The sequence below is a fragment of the Rhinolophus ferrumequinum genome, chromosome 12 (assembly GCF_004115265.2).
Source record: "Rhinolophus ferrumequinum isolate MPI-CBG mRhiFer1 chromosome 12, mRhiFer1_v1.p, whole genome shotgun sequence".
In the NCBI taxonomy this organism is placed as follows: Eukaryota; Metazoa; Chordata; class Mammalia; order Chiroptera; family Rhinolophidae; genus Rhinolophus; species Rhinolophus ferrumequinum.
In genome coordinates this window covers 78,392,936-78,413,078 of record NC_046295.1, presented here as the reverse complement: position 1 = coordinate 78,413,078, position 20,143 = coordinate 78,392,936, and the positions used below count along the sequence as shown (strand labels likewise).

The following is a 20,143-nucleotide window of genomic DNA, read 5'->3' as shown; positions in this document are numbered from 1 at the left end:
TGAAGAAAGTGCTAGTTTCCACTTGACGGTTACCTTGTTTTTTCTCCGTCTGGCTGCCTGCCGAAACAGGGCCACCCTCAGCCCCCGGGCCCTGACCAAGGGCTTTCTCATCCTTGAAGATGACCTCCGGTAACTGGGTACCAACTTCTGGAGGAGATCTTATTTTCACCCTACATTCAAATAACACAGAAGGAAAAAGGTTCAAAGAAACACTTCTGGCCATGTAAGTGTCGCAGGTTAGGTATCGCTTCAAGCTCTAAATCCACCATCTCACGCTGTCCTTACAATGTCCTACCTACGTCTGCATTTACAGCTGCTGAAACAGAGGCTCCGAGGGTTAACACCGTGCACAAGGGTAGTACGCAGCTGGGCGAGGACCCAGGCAGTCTCACGCTAAGGCCGACGTTCTTAGCAACCATGCAATTCTGACACTCACATTTCCCCAGAGTATATGCAGCGTGTCCAACAAACTGGTGCACAAGGGGGTCGGAACGCCGTTAAGATAGGAAGTCTGGGGGGGGCCTGTGAGGAGCAGGGGGGAGCTATTCACAGCCTATGGGGTATGCATTTCCTCCCGCCTCCCTTCTTAAGAGACCCCACTTTTGTTTACCCCACTCCACACGAGGAGGGACCAGTGAGTTTCCACGTGACCTAAGCTGGCACAGTCAGGATGAAGGGAAGCACCGACTAGGAAGAACCTTTCCTCTCCTTCCCTTAGCTGGATGTGAATGATGAACTCTCTTCACTGAACACACCACGCTATTCCACGCTACTCTGCCAGTGTATAAAATGCTCCCTCCGCCTGAAATGTTCTCCCGCTTCTTGTGCGTTGGTAAAGTCTAGTCACTAGAGGCCTGGTGTCCTGAAGCTGCGCTCCTCTTGCACAGTTCGTCAGTCTCTCTGCCCTCTTACTTCTCTATTTCACTGGGGTCACTGGGACTACTGTCTGCCGCCCTCCCGAATCTACAAGCTCCTCAGGGGTGGGACCTCTGTCCCCTCGTCTTGTTTTTCATCTCCAGCACTCAGCACGGTATCTGGCACATGAGAGATACTCAGTGTTAGCTTAACGACAAAATGCCCTCTAACTTTCCTCTCTGATTGAACTGCAAGAACATGGGAATTACTTACTCACTTCTGGAGACGTCTAGGATTAGAAGGGTGACAGAGACAAACTGTTGCCTTAGAATGCAGTAATGCACATCTTCATCCTGGGAAAGGAAGGCCCAGTTACACGTGACCTCATTCATTCACGCTAGAACAATAACAAACCGCTTTCGGGATTAAGGCAAATGGGCCAACATCCATTCCGAACAAAACACCTGCGCATGCCAGGAGGTGCCTAGAAGTCAAAGCAGCCACCGCCTCAGGAAAGCAGCGTGACGGAAGCAGGGTCCCCCCGCCCCCAGTGTCTTGGGCTCAAGTGAAAAGAATGCTCAGGTCATGCATTTAATGCTCACCAGATAAGAAGAAAATCCATCATTCTTTGTACGGTCTAGGCTGAATCCAATCTAAGAAAGGGGTCAAAAGAGTGGAGGTGAGTACCCCACGATGGCCTGGCATCCGTCCTGTCCCTCCTCAGAGAGCAGAAAAAGCGCTTTAAGCCTGCGCTCCTCTCGGTTTTTTCACCATTCGTTTTGTAAGAAGGCTCATGAATTACTAAAATCAGTCAAGAATGACAACTTGCATGTTAAAGTGAAGCTATCTGATGCCTGCTCACAAGTTCCTTTTCTCAATATTCCGGCACTTCCTAGTGAGTGCGGGGCAAAGCTCTCAGCTGAGCGACAGGAACGGGTGACGGCCCTGACCTCCTGGAAAGGCACTTACAGTGGAGTCCCTGTGTGTGGCTCCTTCAGGATCCTTCACTGAAAGTCTGCTGACGTTAACCACCATGTACCCGTCCTTGAAGAATCCAAAGGTGTTCAGGTGAACCTTATGTCTCACGTCGTCCTGAAAAGGTTTACGGTGGTGGAGTTAGTAATGCAGAGACGTTCACTTCACTATTTAGCCTATTCATTTGCTTGAAAAGCTATAGTATCGAGTTTCCTGCTAGCTAACCAACGTTTCACGTACTCAGTAAAATATACAGCTGTGGTACCTTATCTTGTTCCAAAAGCTAAAGCCGACTCATCAGAAATTCATAAAATATCAACGGTTTTAGAGAAGGGAGCACACAACAGATGCAATTCATTCTGATGCCTTCCCTTGGGAACGGGCCGGGCCGGGCCCCGTCCCGTGGGCAGACGCGGTGGTCAGCTGGAATGCGAATTCCAGGGAAGGAGGAAAACAATGTTTTAAGTCATCCTCGCATCCTTCCCGCTGGTACAAGGCCTGGCATCCAGGCGGCATGTAAAACATGTTGGGGGTGGGGGAGTGGCCCCAACTGCTCTGTGAATACACTCATTTATATAAACCTTCTTAGGAGTTGTGTGTAACTGGCTCCTCCCACTGCAGGAAGACGAGGGAGAGCCGCACGCTACTTTTCTCACCTATAATTCAGCTCTTTACATAGGCTCATTGGCATCTAAAAATGATGTTACAGACGATGGATTTTCAGAAAATAAAGCTTTAGGCAAAAGAAATCCCAGGAACCAGCCAGGTGGAGACAGCATCTTTCGGACACAGGAGAAACCTGAGGTTTGTTGAAACTTCACCAGGTAGGCACAGGCCTATCTACCTGCTCGAAACGGTGTCCGAGTGGTGATTACAATCCTAAGTCAATACATTTTAACGCTGACAAAAACTACCTGGAACTTTAAGCAAACATAATCAGTCGGGAGGGTCTATGGGAGGAGCTGGGGCTTAAGGACGTTCTCGCACTCTAGGAATCGCGAGACCCCTGCGGGAAGAACTCTTAGTTTATAATAACGCTCTATGTTCTAACCTCCCCTTCCCTTTTCTTCCTTTTCCTTTCCATAAATACCCCTCCATCTTGGCACACAGGCCCCAGGCTGCACGTGGCTTGCCATGTCTGCATGCACTGGGTTGCAACCCTTTCTTTTTCCCCGAATAAATCCGTTTTGGTGACAAAACACCTAGTTGATATTATTTTTCAGTTGACTAGGCCAACAGAACAACGTTTTAGTGACTACTTCTAAAACCGAGGTTCCATAAAGAAAGTCACGAGCTTCATGAGAATTATTTGTCTGAATCGGACTGTTAGCAATAAGCTAACAGCTATTAAATCGCTCCTGAAGGCAAGGCTCTATGCCTAGCACTTTTCTTGAACTTTCATTTGGTTCTTCCTCAAATCTGTAGTCATTGATTTTCGCTAGTGTTTCTTTCTTGCTCCTATTTTTAAATTCCATTCTTTGTTTCTTTCAATTTTAAATACAGCTGACAACATATTGAGGTGCTCTGGGGTCTAATTCTGCTCTCTGTTGTCTCTGCTGACATTCACAGCCGGTGGGCAGGTTGCGTTTTCAGACGAGGACACATTGGATACCAGAGCATCAGGCTATGCCGAGGAGGAGAGGCAGTGGATCGGATCTTCCTCAGAACCACAAATTGCACCCCCCCCGCCCACCCCCACCACACACATAGCTAGACACACTTCTTATTTCCATTAGGAGGGTTTTATCTCCTAACCGGTGCCACCATTCAGGGTGCACATCTCTTAGAGTCCCATATTCGGGGCCACAGGGAGACAGTCCCAGCCCCCTCCCCACGCGGGTCTAAGGCTCTTGCTCCTCTCACAGGCGGTTCAAAATCCAAGGCTCTGGGGTCCAAGCATATGCGATGCCTCAGGGCAGCCCTGGCTCGTGTCCTGCTACCCACTGCAGTTTCAGCAACTTCTCCTCTCACCCCACTTTTTTTTGTTTTGGCCCCTGGGAATTCCCCTTATTTTCCTAGGAGCCCAGTTATGCATTTAAAGCATGTTGGCCAGACTTCTACTTCCTGGTGGGATGGAGTAGCTTGCAGCAAACCGGCACTCGGGGGAGAACTAGAAAAGCCAGATAAGATAACACAAGTCATCTCTTGGAAGGCATCAGGGGGCTGCTAGACCATAGAAACCAGAAAAGCTAAGGCTCACAGCCTTTCTCACAATTATAAGGGAGATTCCCCGCTACAGAAAATGATCTATGTTCTCAATTCTCCCAAAGATGTTAAAGGCTACTACCATCCTAGATGCACAGGAGAGAAATTAATTCAGTGACATATGATGGATGTCTTAGGACATGTGAAAAACAATATAAACGGAGCTACTTTAAAATGGACTCTGAGCTGCCATTTCAGAGGAACTGCCCTGCAGACCTTACTCCTCAAACCTTTGTAATGTCAAAACAGGGCAAATTAACCTTCGGACTGGACCTAAAACAACATTATGTCCCAAACAACTGTTTGCAAAGATAACTTAGAAAGCAGGTATTGTGACTACCAGACTGAAGATTAAAATCGTGCTGCCTACAAGACTCACATCAGATCAAAAGACACATACAGACTAAAGTAGAGACGGAGAAAGATATTCCATGAAAATGGGAGGGGGAAAAAAACTGGGGTAGCAATACTTATACCAGACAAAACAGACTTTAAAACAAAGGCTGTAACAAGAGACACAGAAGGACCCAGTAATCTCCCTTCTCGGTATTTACCTGAAGAAACCCACAACACTACTTTGGGGGAACCTGTGTATCCATATGTTCACTGCAGCATTATTTACAACTATTTACAACGGTCAAGATGCGGAGGCAGCCTGGGTGTGCGTCGATGGATGAATGGATAAAGAAGAAGTGGTACATATCTACAGTGGAGTATTACTTACTCAGCCATAAAAAAGAATGAAACCTCGCCCTCTGCGACAACATGGATGGACCTAGAGGGTACTGTGCTGAACGGAGTAAGTCAGACAGAAAAAGACAAATGCCGTATGATTTTGCTTATATGTGGAATCTAAAGAACAAGATAAATGAACAAACAAAACAGAAACAGACTCATAAATACAGAGAACATTTTGGTGGTTGCCAGATGGGAGGGGTGAGGGGATGGGCCAAAAAGATGAAGGGATTAAGAGGTGCAAACTGGCAGTTAGGAAACAGTCACGGGGAGGTCAAGCGTAGCTCGGGGAATATCGCCAATGACACTGCCATGATCATGGATGGTATCAGGTGGGTATTAGATTTATCGAGGTGACCACTTCATAAGTTATATAGATGTCTAATCACTATGTTGTACACCTGAAACTAATGTAATAGTGTTTCTCAACTCTCACTGAAAAACACATAAACACTTTCTTTAGAGTTAGCATCACTACGTCAGCTTCCCTATAGAAGGGCCCTCTACTGATGTCATTCTTCCCCTTCCCTTCGTCAAATACCCCTACCTTCCCCTCCTTACCGGAGCACTATTTGGGTTTCTGCCCGCATCAGTGCTTCCCAAGTAGCTGTTCTTTTGGATTTCCAATAAATGCTTGTTGCCTCTGACTTTGGCCTTTATTTTTAGGTTAAAAGACATTAGAGTGTGATCCTCTGGCAGAATCTCCAGATGAGAAGGGACGCACAGACATAAATAAAGGAAAATGAACCAATTCCTGCCATATGCAACAACAGGGATGAGTCTCACAGATGTAACGTACTGAGCAAAACAAGCCATATTCAACATCGGAATAACAAATTCAAACACAGGAGGAGATAACCTGTGGTGATAGAGGTCAGCACGGTGATTATTCTCGGGAAGGACAGATGTTTCAGTCACCTGGAGAGAAGGACCTGAAGGAGCTTCTGGAAGTACTTGGTACATTGTGTTTATTGCTGGTTGTACAAATGTGCTTACATAGTAAAAATTCATTGTGTTGTATGCTTATAATAAGTATTTTTAGCATGTTCGAGGTGTGATAAAAAAATACGGTGAGCGCTGCTGCCGAGAGCCATCCAACGGAAAGGCAGGGATCTTCAATACGGGAAGTGGTGCGATGAACCTTAGTAACAGTGGGTGACAAGTTTTAACTTATTGGGTGCAGTGAGTCAGGTGTGAGCTACGGTTGAGAGAAGGTGTGTTTTAAAGTGTGCTGTAAATCATGGATGACCAACCACACATTCATGTGACATTTTGTTTCAAACTGCAAAAAAGTGCTAAAGAAACACACGAAATGTTAAAATTAGTTTATGGGGATGCTGCAGTGACCAGGAAGACGGTTTACACGTAGTTCGAGGGATTCGTAATGATTGCGAATCGATTGAAGAAGAGGAGAGATCGGGACGTCCTTCAACATCAAAAACCCAAGAGAATGTTGAAAGAGTAATAAGCAAAATGATTCAATCAAACCGAAGACTGACTGTTAGGGAAATTTCTGAGGATCTGAACATCTCTTATAGTTCCGTTCAAAGCATTTTAACAACAGATTTGAATATGAGGCAAGTGAGTGTGAAATCTGTTCCACGCGTTTTGACTGTCGAACAGAAGCAACAGCATTTGTCAATTTCATTGGAGTTGCGCGTTCATGCCGCTTCAGATTTTTAAGACATGTCATCATGGGCGATGAAACTTGGGTCTATGGTTATGATCCTGAGACCAAGATTCAGAGTTCTCAATGGAAATCACCCAGTTCTCCTCGTGTGAAAAAAGTACATCAATCAAGATCTAACATCAAGGTGATATTGTGTTTTCTGACCTTGATGGAATGGTGCAAGCTGAGTTTATACCCAGGAACACTACGGTGAACTCTGACTATGAGGATTATAAGGGCATTAGAGCATTTAAGAAACAATGTGTAGACAACGGCCTGAGAAATGGACAAACACTTTCATCCTCCATCATGACAACACTCCGTGTCACACATCGCTTCTGGTACGGAAATTTCTGTCAAATAAAAACATTATGGTGTCCGCATCCACCTTATTCACAGGATCTGGCACCGTGTGACTTCTGCCTCTTCCCCAAAGTCAAAATGATTCAGGACATCGAGGGAGCCACAACAGCACAACTACAGACACTCACAAAAGAGGACTTCCGGAACTGCTTCAGAAAGTGGAAGAACGTGGGTAAGTGTGTTCGAAGCTAGTGGGGGGGGGGGGCCGGGGAGGTATTTTGAGAGGGATTAATGGCAATATGTCTTTTACTGTAATAAATTTTTAAATTTAAACATTCACCATACTGTTTGATCACAGCTCGTATATTATACTTCAATAAAGTTTACATTGTAATAGAACATTTGTTCTAATTTCTCCAGCATTTAGATGCTGTGTAGCAAAATGGAATCCTGTTAAGCAATTTTTATACTCATGTAGCCCACCACAATGTATATTTTCTAGGTTTTGGGGGGTAAATATTTCAATTGCAACCTTATAAGTTATTTTTTTCCATATAAACTGTACATTCCTCTGTTGTTTCTTCTCACTTTTATATATATCATTTCACTTACTAACACAGTGCCACTAAAAACACATTTTTGAAGTGTTTTTGAACACTCATAAGCATCACAACCCCACGTTTCCAGCACTTACCAGGAACTGAGAGACCGTATGTGCCAAGGTCTCTCCTTTGACAGCTACTCCTCCCTCACTCAGCCCAGCATGGTTACGAGTAGTACGTCCACAATAGAGATGAAGGCGAAGTTCAGAGGCAGAACGACTACCCAAGACCATGCCGACTACAAGTGGTGAAGCAGGGATTTCAACACAGACCTGATGTGTTTCATACTGTCCCCTCCTATGGGAAAGTAAGCATGATAGAATCTTAAATGCAAGAGGGGTGACCTAGAAGAAGTGGATCAATTCCTAGAAATATACAACCTACCAAAACTGAATCATGAAGAAACAGAACATCTGAACAGACCAATAATGAGCAAGGAGATTGAATCAGTAATCAGAGTGTTACGGAAAAATTACCTCCAATCCTTCTCAAACTCTTCCAAACAACTGAAAAGGAGGGAGCACTCCTAAATTCATTTTCTTTCTTTTTTTCTCTCTAAAATTTTATTGCGGAATATTGGGGAACAGTGTTTCTCCAGGGCCCATCAGCTCCAAGTCGTTGCCCTTTAATCTAGTTGTGGAGGGCGCAGCTCAGCTCCAAGTCCAGTTGCCGTTTTCAATCTTAGTTGCAGGGGGCACAGCCCACCATCCCATGAGGGAATTGAACCGGCAACCTTGTTGTTGAGAGCTCGCGTTCTAACTAACTGAGCCATCAGGCCGCCCATGATTTCTTTTTTTTAAATAGAAACCAAAAGCACAGGTAACAAAAACACAACTAGACAAACGGGATTGCATCAAACTAAAACGCTTCTGCACGGCAAAGGAAATAGTCAACACAGTGAAGAGACAACCTAGGGAACGAGAAAACATATTTGCAAACCATATAGCTGATAAGGGGCTACTATAGAGAATACGTAAGGAATCAAACAACTCAACAGCAAGAAAACAAATAACCTGATTAAAAAATGGACAAAGGATGTGAGTAGACATTTTTCCAAATTAGACATACAAATGGCCAACAGATATATGAAAAGGCGCTGAACATCACTAATCATGAGGAAAATGCAAATAAGAACCACAGTGAGCTATCACCTCACACCTGTTAGAAAAGCTATTATCAAAGTCAAAAGACAAGTGTCGATGAGGCTCTGAGAAAAGGGAACCCTTATACACTGTTGACGGGAATATAAACTGGAACAGCTGGTATGGGAAAGAGTCTGTAGGTTCCTCAAAAAATTAAAAATAGAACCACCATATGATCCAGCAATCTCACTTCTGGGCATATATCCAACAGAAAGAAAATTACTACTTGAAAAAGCTAACTGTACTCCCATGTGCACTGCAGCAGTTTTCACAATAGCCAAGATATGAAAGCAACCTAAGTGCTTGTCAAGGGATGAATGGACGGACGGACACACACACATACACACACACACACACACACACACCCATGGACTATTATTCAGCCTTAAAAAAATAGGAAACTTTCTCATGTGCTACAACACGAATGCAACTGTAGGGCATTATGCTAAGTGAAATACGCCAGACATAGAATGGCAAATACTACACGATTCCACTTATATGTGGAATGTAAAATTGTCAAATTCTTAGAAGCAGAGAACAGAATGGTGGTTATCAAAGGCTGGCGGGAGGGTGGTGGAGGGAAATGGGGAGACGTTGGCCAAAGGGTACAAAGGTGCAGACATGCGGGATGAGTCAGTTCTGAGACCTAATGTACAGCTTGCTGACACTAGTAGTTAACAATATTGTACTGTATACTAGACATTGCTTACATAAGAGTAGATCTGAATTGTGCTCACACACAGAAAGAGGTATCTATGTGAGGTGACGGATACATCAATTGGCTTGATTGCGGTAATCATTTTACAATGTATGTGTGTATTGAAATATCCTGTTGCATCTTAAATACAATTGACAAATACGTATTATCTGTCAATTATATCTCAAAAAAGCTGGAAAAAAATTAATGCAAAGAACAGAATCCAAACCATATACAGGAAGAGCTAAGATTGTTTTAAAAAAAAAAATTAAAAGGCTAAATATTCACACTTACTTATTTATAAAAGATTTTAAAGAAATTCTCCAAACTATGAAAAGATTAGTACCACTGGAATGGCGAGTAACAATTTTTTCTTTATACTTTTCTATATTTTCTAAATTTCTAACAAATAATTATCAAAAAAAAAAAAAAATCAATTGTGGGCGGCCGGTTAGCTCAGTTGGTTAGAGCGCGGTGCTCTTAACAACAAGGTTCCCGGTTCCATCCCCGCATGGGCCACTGTGAGCTGTACCCTCCACAACTAGATTGAAACAACTACTTGACTTGCAGCTGATGGGTCCTGGAAAAACACACTTAAAATAAATAAATAAATAAAGTGTTTAAAAAAACTCAATCTCTTTTTTAAAGTATTACCACTTGCCAGTAATATATGTGGGACCCTCACCTAACTTCACCCCGTCTCCACTTCTGCCATGTCATCACATCAAATATGTACGGAAGTGACTGTATATATCTCACTATACAGATCAGAGAGACACAGAAATCTAAAGACTAAAAGGGGTCGGGAAGATCAGACATTCTAATCACTCATTCAACTTTATTTGATTCAATTCAATGTAAATAAATCAATATTTACAAAACACCACTTATGCCTGAGGTCCAAGAAGTGAAAACTACTCAGTCCCAGAAAAAATCTCCAGCAGCCGGGCCTAACTGTCCAGGACAAGAACATCTCTTTCCCCCGTGGGGCGGCCAGTTCCCTGGGTGTTCTGGGACAAACACCCCACCCGCCCCGTAAGTCCTGTGACAGAGCACTTCAGCCAGCATCTGGGATGGAGTGCCAGGTCGGGAGACAGAAACCTCAGCACTCACATACCTCTCTCCTTCCAGATGGGAGTAACTCTCCTAGAAGGAGCAGTGATGTCAGCCTCTTCATGGCAGAGTGACTAGGCATAAGGAGACACAAGCAAGGAGGAATTGCCAACGTAGGACAAAGATGACAGTATCAGACACAAGCAATGCAGATTTCACTACATTTTTTAATGACCACCCTATCAGTTCCACCAGCACCGACAGCAATAACGTTTGTCTGTTTCTCCAAAACTTCAGAGATTGCAAGCCCTTGACCTTGTATCCAGTACTGTGCTAAGAAGAGCTTTGTTTATCACCATGCACATTCTTTTTTTTTTTAAGGCAGGAAGTATGTCTTTTTTTTTTTTTTTTAATTTTTTATTGGGGAATATTGGGGGACAGTGTGTTTCTCCAGGGCCCATCAGCTCCAAGTCGTTGTCCTTCAATCTAGTTGTGGAGGGCCAAGTCCAGTTGCTATTTTCAGTCTTTAGTTACAGAGGGCGCAGCACACAATCTCATGTGGGAATTGAACCGGCAACCTTGTTGAGAGCTCGTGCTCAAACCAATTCAGTAATCCAGCCGCCCCTCCAGAAGCACAGAGGCAGCTTGTTTTCTTCGATCTAGTTGTGGAGGGTGCAGTTCACTGGCCCATGTGGGAATCGAACCAGCAACCCTGTTCAGAGCTCACACTCTAACCAACTGAGCCATCTGGCTGCCCCTATCACCATTCATTCTTATTACAACACTTTGAAGCAGGTGTTATGATGCCCATTTTATAGATGAGGAAACAGAGGCTCAGGAATAAAACTTGCTTAAAATCATGTGAGTAGGTAGCAGAGCCAGTATTCTAATCCAGCTTTGTTTAAACCCCAAACCTGTGGTCTTAACCACCTCATACTTCTTATAACCAAATGAGTGGTATATCTTCTGTTTGTTTTAAAATTTTTTTTATTACAGAAAATTTCAAACCATTAACTCGTGATCGGTTTTGTCCCCCTACACTCCTCACCACCCTCAATATCAATTATGTAGAAGAAAATCCCAGTTATCCCATCATTTCATTATTAATATTTCAGTGTGTGTCTGATAAGGGCTTTTTATAAAAATCATAACCATAATAACATGCTATCGTCCTAACCACAGTCAACTGCTTATCAAGTAAATTAAATGGGATTATTCATGCATGAGAAATTGGGGCTATAGGAATACGAAATACAGGACTGTTCCCACGTACATATTTATATGGTTTATTGTAAAAACTTGTAGTTTTTCCTGGCTTTCCTAGCAGACTTATATTACCTGAAATCAGGAAACACAGTTGGCCCTAACACAATTATAAACTCAAAAGCACTAATCCAAACAAGGAAATAAGCATAACTTTGATGATGATGATGAAGAAATCTGAATTTATGTACACTTAATTTATCTTAGAGGATCTCATTAGAGAAATGAAGCACCAGCTCACTCTGGATTATTTCAGATTATTCTGAAAGGTTTATTCTTATTTTCAATCAACTATTTTGTAAAATTAAAACTTCATTTTAAGGGCCAGCCCAGTGGCTCAGGCAGTTTGAGCTCCGTGCTCCTAATGCCGAAGACTGCCTGTTCGATTCCTACATGGGCCAGTGCCAGATGGCTCAGTTGGCTGGAGCATGGCCTCTCAACCACAAGGTTGCCGGTTCAACTCCTAGACTCCTGCAAGGGATGGTGGGCTGCGCCCCCTGCAACTAAGATTGAACACGGCACCTTGAGCTGAGCTGCCACTGAGCTCCCGGGTGGCTCAGTTGGTTGGAGCGCGTCCTCTCAACCACAAGGTTGCCGGTTCGACTCCCGCGAGGAATGGTGGGCTGCGCCCCCTGCAACTAGCAACGGCAACTGGACCTGGAGCTGAGCTGCGCCCTCCACAACTAAGACTGAAAGGACAACAACTTGACTTGGAAAAGTCCTGGAAGTACACACTGTTCCTCTTCTCCAAATAAAACACACACACACACACACACACACACACACTGCATTTTAAGATTGTCAAAATTCTTAACCAAAATCGTACCCAAAGAGTGTACTTAAAATGCAGTTTCAGGTCTTAATTATAAGTGCAACTTCCTCCTCTTCTTCCTGTTTTCTGATTGCATGCAGCTTCATCTGTACCATCACAAATGCTTTATCATAAATATTTAAGAACACACGTACACTGTGAAGTAAATTCTTACTGAAATGTTTTCCTAAAATTTCTGGCTTATAGAGAGAAACCTAAAACTAAAAAATAACAGGAAGGCCAGCCCAGTGGCTCAGGTGGTTGGACGCCTAACTCCTAACGCCAAGGTCGCCGGTTCGATTCCCACATGGGCCGGTGAGCTGCGCCCTCTAAAGATTGTGAACAACGGCTCTCCCTGGAGCTGGGCTGCCGTGAGCTGTCGAGGGCTGCTCCGGGCCATGAGTGGCCGGCAGCCAGCGTGGGCTGCCGTGGGCTGCTGTGAGCGGCCGACCCACAACTGGCGACTGACTGCCTCAGCCAGGGGGGAAGCGCCAGGCTCCTAATACCAGCCAGGGCCAGGGAGCTGTGTCCTACACAACTAGACTGAGAAACAACAGCTTGAACCGGAGTGGGTTGGGGGAAGGTGGAAGAAGGGGGAATTTAAAAAAATAAAAAAAGACAATAAGAGGCTAAGAAACATGCTGAGATCCTGAAACTCCCCAACAGTCAACTTAAAATGAGATGTTAACATTTTCCTACCCTGTTGGCAGTGGTTAAGGCTGATAACGTGCTGTGTTGTGAAATACGTGAACTCTGAACACTCTCATACCCTCCTAGTGGGAGGGTACTGATAAAACCTTTCCAGAGGGCTATTTGGTACCTTCCGTTCAAAGCAATCCCACACCTAGGAATTCACCCCACAGAAATGCTAGAACTGATTCACAAAGATATATGTACGGGAAGAACTCTCAAATATACCTGTGACACTCCTGTGAGAGAAAGACTTTCAGGTCACCAAAAAGCAAAGGTATGTGTCACGTACTAGACACTATTTTACTCCTTCAAATGCTTCATGAAGGGTCATTATAATATGGGTTGTTCTAATCTGTACTTTATCCAACCAAAACGTTTTTTTGATTTTTCTACAAACTACATCTCCGACAATGAAGTATTATATACAAAGAAACCATTTTTATTTGACTTCTAAGAGTGAAATGTAGGATAGTTTTTATAATAAAATTTAACTTTAAAAATTAGAAATGACAATTACATTAGGGGAAAAAGAAGTAACGCCAAAAAAGTCAGCCCTGTTGCACCACCCTATAAAAACCATTCAGAATTTGGAGACATTCCTCTAAGCTCTAGTTTAGTATCATTTGCTTATTGCGAATTATAAAACTTGCATGCTCATAGAAAACATAACTAGAATAGTAGCTGTAACCTTCCCACTCAGGGATAACTAATAATAATAGTTCAGTGTTTTCCTTTAACATCTAATAAAATTTAAAACACATTTTTCAGTCACTGTAGCTTTTAAGTGATACTAAGCAAACAAAATATCCTATCGGCTAGAAAATTATAAGCAGAGCCGTAATTGGTAACTTTGCTATTGGGTGGCATCTGTAACAAGACCAGTCATGTATAGGGCACTCACTACCCAGGTTCTGAGAACTTCTATTTTTACAAACATGGCAACGATGCCTTTTCCAGCAATAAGCACTCATGTTAGAAAAGCTGGAAAACAGAAACGCATCCATTCCCTCCTTCAGCATACCCTTGCCCTACTATGTGTCAGGTACTGTCCAATCAATGGTCAGCAAGACAAAGGAGACTTGCCCTCAGGGCTCACAATCCCCCTAGTTGTAGAAAAGTAAAAGGAGTAACAACAAATACCCATGTACCCGTTGGCCACAATTATCAAGTGTCTACATTGTAGTTGTTTCAGATCCACAGGAAAGGAGGGAGGGAAGGAGGGAAAGAAAACAGTGGCAAAGTGAAGTGCCTTCCACCCAGTCTGGGTCCCTCCATCATCCCTCCCTACACTCAAGAATTGATTAGGTGCGTTGCTATTTTTTCTTTTTAAAACCTAGTGATAGCCAATCCATAAACATAATAAAGTGTCATTCTGTTTTCAAAATTTGGATAAATTGTATCATAATGAATGTGTACTTCTGTAGCTTGCATTTTCGGACAACATTGTATTCTTTGAGAACCTGTGTTGATACATTTAATATGTTCCTCATTTTATCTGCTTGTACTCTACCACCTGTGCATCACAATATATCCATTTCGCCACCCATGTGCATTCAGGTTACTTCCAATGATTTATCGCGATGCTTTATGAAAGTCCCTCTCCGTCCCTCTGCGTATGTGTGCAGTGCTCAAGGGTCTATAGAAAGATGTGCACATTCTCAATTTTACTAGAAACTGTTCAATGGATCGCCAAAGTATGTAAGAGTTTCCTTACATCCTCACTGAACCTTGATGTTGTTAGAGGCTTCGTTTTCCCCAGTCTTGGGGGAAAAGTCAATTCTGACATTGACTCAGTTTGCCTGTCCTGATGCTTCATGAATCTGAGAACCTCATCTGTTCATTAGCCATTTGGATTTTTCATTTGTGAAGTACCTTTTTCATATCCTATGTCCATTTTCTTTTTGGATTTTTTAAAAAACCTCTTTATATATTCTGGCTACTGAGCTTTGATTTTTATGCTGCAAGTATCTTCTCCTGGAAAAAACCAACTATGTGGTATCTTTTGTCATGTAAGTCTTTTTAAATTTCAAAGAAAATTTATCAATCTTTATTCCTAATAGTAGGTTTTAAATATAGTTTTAAAAATATCCTTCCAAAGTCATAAAATATTCACCAATATGTTTTTCTAAAACCTTTAGAGTTTGGTTTTCACATTTTGGTCTTTAATCCACCAAAGATTTTTTGTGTAGGGTATGAGGTGGGTATCCATTTCTTTCTCTTTTCTTCTGGTGGAAAGTTGGTGTCCTAAGACTTCAGAGCAATCTGTTCGAACTTCCACGGCTCCATGATGCCACCTCTATTGTATATCAAGTTCTCATTAAGACAAAAGTCACTACATGTGCTTCCTGTTCTGTCCCATCAGTCTGCGGATCCCCGCGACAGTATCAAATGGCTTTATGACGTGAAGCCACGGAAGGCAAGGCCTCCTCCTTGTTTAGATGTGTGTTGGCTATTCCAGGACTTTTGGTGACTAGAAGGGAGTACCAGGGGGCCTCTGGGGTGCCAGTAATGTCCTGTTTCTTTTCTCTTTTTTTTTTTAATGTCCTGTTTCTTGACCTGGGTGCTACTGTGTTTCCCCCAAAATAAGACCTAGCCGGACAATCAGCTCTAATGCGTCGTTTGGTGGAAAAAAATAAAAATAAGACCCGGTATTATATTATATTATATTATATCATATCATATCATATCATATCATATCATACCTGGTCTTATGGTAAAATAAGACTATTACATTATATTATATAAGACCCAGTCTTATTTCACTATAAGTAAAATATAATATGTTTACTTATAGTAAAATATACTTATAGTAAAATTTACTTATAGTAAAATAAGACCGGGTCTTATATTAATTTTTGCTCCAAAAGACGCATTAGAGCTGATTGTCCAGCTAGGTCTTATTTTCAGGGAAACACAGTAGTTACACGGGTATGTAAAAAAAAAAAAAAATCACCAAGCTGCACACTTATGAACTAAAAATCTAAAGAGAGGAAGGGCAATGCGACTAGAGAGGAGGCTGGCTCCCAGACGGACTGGCAGCCTCCTTAGGGATTGGGAGCTCCCTCCTACAGGGGAAAGGTGCCACGGGTGGTTTTAAAGGGGAGTGCCATGACTAGATTCGGCTCTTAGGCACATCGCTCTAGCTACAAACAAAATATGAACTGGAGTAATGTCGGGACACAAGTATGGAGAGACTGCACTGGTCCAAGGATGGCCTGGACCAAACAGCTGACAGTGGTGACAACAGAGAACAGTGAACGGATTGGGCAAGCTATTTAGAACACACATCTATGGAACTTGGTGATGAGAAGTTGAGAATAAAAGATTTCCAGCTTGGGAAAATGAGTGGCTGGTGGTGCCTGCTACTAAGAAAAGAAAATCTGGAAGAAGAGTATATAGGATGAGGGTGAAGGGAGGGGAAGGATGAGTTGGCTTCTGACATACAGAGGTGATTATGAGACATCGAAATGGAACAGGGTGGAGGCAGTTGTAGGCAGTATATACTTGTCTAGTGCTCAGAAGAAAGGTCTGATCTGGAGATAAAGTTTAAAAAAAAAAAAAACCAGTCCCATATTCCCTAAAAATAACTACTATTTTGGTGTATTTACTCCTTTTTTCCTCACTTTAAAAACAGTTGTTTTACACTGACAATTTTGCTCTTAAATATCAGAACATAAATGCTTTTGCTTTAACTTCCTCAACAACTTCATGTTGAATTGCTTTAAAATTGCAAATGGAGTAATGATACTTTAGTTTTTCTCATAAGCTACACTTGAGAAAATAAATATGGTCACACTTAACCAGCTGAAGGCCACCTAACTGGCCACTTCTTTATTTTCAAGTTCACCCAACACAGTCCACAGACTACACTGGTCCCTGAATGTGTTATAGCTGGCTCTGTGTTTTGTTCTCTTTGTTAATTTGAATTCGCAGTTAGCTAACTTCACATAAAAGCATGAATTTCTAGCTTTTCTTTAAGAAGACACTGCGGGATTCAGCATGTCTAGGCCACATTCCAATGCAGACATAAGCCGCTGGAAGCAAGGAGCAGCAGCCATCTGCTGAACGAGCCTGTGCTCAGCTGGCTGGTCTCCACCATCTCATAAAGTATCTACGTAGCTTCTAATAGCACCTGAGTTTGTGACCTCTGATTAAAACAAACATCAGATCCAAAAAGTAAGCGAACGCCCTGCAGGCTCCCACGACCAAGTTCTCTGCTAACAGAAAAACAACAAGAGTAAAACCACCTACCATTAATTGTCTGCCTACTATTAATGGTGGGAGACACTCCTGGGGAAGCTTAATATTCCACTTCTTGGCTCACTGCATATAGATTAGCAATTCATGAAAAAAATGAGGTCAGATTCAATCAGGAGACCAAAACACAAACAGCTAAACGTATGAGAGAGGAAAAACTACAAAAAGCTTGAAAGAAAATGTCAAACACAGAAGTCTGGCAACCAGGGTTATCGTCTTCCATCACTGAAGCCTGCTCACCCAGTACACACGCTAGGATGGAAAGAGCGCCCATCGCAGGTTCAAATTCTGCCTCTTCCGTTTATGTAACCCAAGTTCTGTTTTCCTAATTTATAAACAGAGATAATAATATTTATCTCAAAAGGGCTGCCAGGAGGAGCCCATGAATTAAAAAATCACATATTTAGCATAGTCTCTGGCTTATAATAAAAGCTTTAATAACAAGTATCTATTTTTTTTAAAGACCTCTTCATTTTTTTTTTTAAATTTTATTGGGGAATATTGGGGAACAGTGTGTTTTTTCCAGGGCCCATCAGCTCTAAGTCATTGTCCTTCAGTCTAGTTGTGGAGGCCGTGGCTCAGTTCCAAGTCCAGTTGCCGTTTTCAATCTTTAGATTGCAGGGGGCACAGCCCACCGTCCCATGTAGGAATTGAACCCGAAACCTTGTTGAAAGCTCGCGCTCTAACGTACTGAGCCATCTGGCTGCCCCTCTGGACAGCTCGTTGTCTTCAATCTAGTTGTGGAGGGTGCAGCTCACTGGCCCACACGGGAATCGAACCAGCAACCCCGTTGTTCAGAGCTTGCGCTCTAACCAACTGAGCCATCCGCTGCCCCCCACACAAGTAGCTATTACCATCGCTTCAAGTTTAGATTCTGTAGGACTCCTCACTTTTCCCACATGAGCCCAGAACAGCTGTCACCAGACTGGTCTCAACCTTTCTGTCTACACAGCAGTCTCATATACAAGAATTTTGGCAGTATACTCAAGGGGGACGAAACTTTTAAACACTGAATGCGTCGACAGCGTCTATCTACCTTGGTGTCACTCTCCCCAGCTCTCTTCCTATGTTCACTCTGAGTTGCCTTGGCTAAGTTGCTGGCTGCCCTGGCCACGCTCGTCCACGCTCACAAGGCCAAGGCGCTGGGCTTGACCTCATACTGCTGCGACAGTGCACTGTATCCTTTTCTACACGCCGCTGGGCAATATTCCGGACAGACACGGCTAACTACAAGTCCACGCCTTCATTCTACATATTGATCACCACTGGGGAGGCATTTCCAGAAAAGGTTTGAGGTTTACCAAGATGGAGCAGCTAACGGTCCATGGGCTTGAGATGAGGCACAGCAGGGACAAAGAAGATCCTCTTTTAATTTCCCAAAACTTTTCAGATACTTTGAGAGGATGGGTGGCAGGGGGTGGTGAAATTCACAAAGCAGATTGTGCCGTGGGGCTGAGCCACTGGTGTAAGAAAGAGCCACCACATAAGGCCAGTGCGACCAGGTGGATCCCAACCAACTGACAGTGATTCTAGAGGATTTCTGCAAAGAGGGCTTTCATTTATCTACTTGTTACATTGCTAAAGATGTTCTCTAAAAGTGCATACTCAAAAACAAGTAACACGTGGCTATGAAAGTAGAGCTTCGAAGTTATTACAGGTAACCCCCGTGTAACACGGCAGCCTAGAACACGGTTTCACTCTAACACGGTTCGAGAATTAGAGAAATCCCCGAACACAGAGCGTAATAAGAGCTTTTAAGAGCAAAAGGTATCTCATTTGAAATTTTTCATTCGAGCGTGGATGTCGTATCAGATTTGACTGCATAATTTTAAAATGTATTAGAATTTTAAATCCATTTTGTTCGTGGAGTATTAAATTCAGAGGATGAAGAGATCTTGTCAAAAAGAAATCACCCTCGGTTAATGGTGCTTAGTAGTGATGACGAAGAAAACATTATTTAACACACATTAATGTTATACTTTGGTGAAAATTGCTTTAATGAAGATATTTCGCTTAATTATAAAAATATAATAGTATGTTTTTTTAATTTTTGGAAACTAACTCCCGTTTTTCTATTAGTTCTTTGTTTTCATATAACATGGATTCGCCTAACACGGCATTTTAGGAACCCGACAACCGTGTTATACGGGGGTTGCCTGTATATGTTGTGTTAGCTTCCTGGGGCTGCTGTAACAAATACCCACAGACGGGGAGCTTAAAACAACAGAAATGTACGCTCTCACAGTTCCGGGAAGTCCAAAATCGCGGTGTTGGCAGGGCCGTTCTCCCTCTAAAGACTCCGGGGAAAAAATTCTTCCTTGCCTCTTCTGAGCGTCTGGTGGCTGCCGGCAATCCCTCCTGTTCTTGGTTTGCAGCTGCCATCACTCCCAAATCTGCTTCTGTCTTCACCTGGCCTCGTTCCCTCCGTGTGTGTCGTCTCCTCTTCTTATAAGGATACTGGTTATACTGGAATTAGGGCCCATCCTGATCCAGTATGACACCACCTTAATCACTTATATCTGCCAAGACGCCATTTCCAAACGAGGCTACATTCTCAGGTTCCCAGGGGCACTAGTCAAGCCCGTACATACATCCATCTTCTTCATCATTTACACTAAGTGTCCTAGTGCTTAATTACCTAGCCCATATTTATGTTCTCATTCTTTCACGAAAGAGATGACGGGAAAGAAAACCTATTGTGTAGTCCAGACAATACTTCTTGACCCCAACATTTTTTCTATTAGTTAAATATAGAATAAACCACACATTTACTATTATGTACTGGGAAAGGAGAAAAAAGCAAAAATCAGTAACAGCGGCTACGGAAGGGAGACAGGCAATAAAAGTGGGAAAACGATAAAACAATCATTGGAATTTTCCAGG

At 42.9% G+C, this 20,143-nt stretch overlaps 1 protein-coding gene across 1 annotated transcript in view; it reads right to left on the bottom strand.

Moving 5' to 3' along the window:
- GPR107 (G protein-coupled receptor 107) overlaps positions 1-20,143 on the bottom strand; it is a 68,733-nt gene that overhangs the window by 43,813 nt on the left and 4,777 nt on the right. Inside the window, exons 2-5 of the mRNA XM_033122542.1 lie at positions 1,825-1,947; positions 1,458-1,508; positions 1,129-1,208; positions 34-170 (exon numbers count right to left, since the gene is read on the bottom strand). Coding sequence (XP_032978433.1) covers positions 34-170; positions 1,129-1,208; positions 1,458-1,508; positions 1,825-1,947 — 391 coding nt within the window. The remainder of the gene's footprint in view (positions 1-33; positions 171-1,128; positions 1,209-1,457; positions 1,509-1,824; positions 1,948-20,143) is intronic.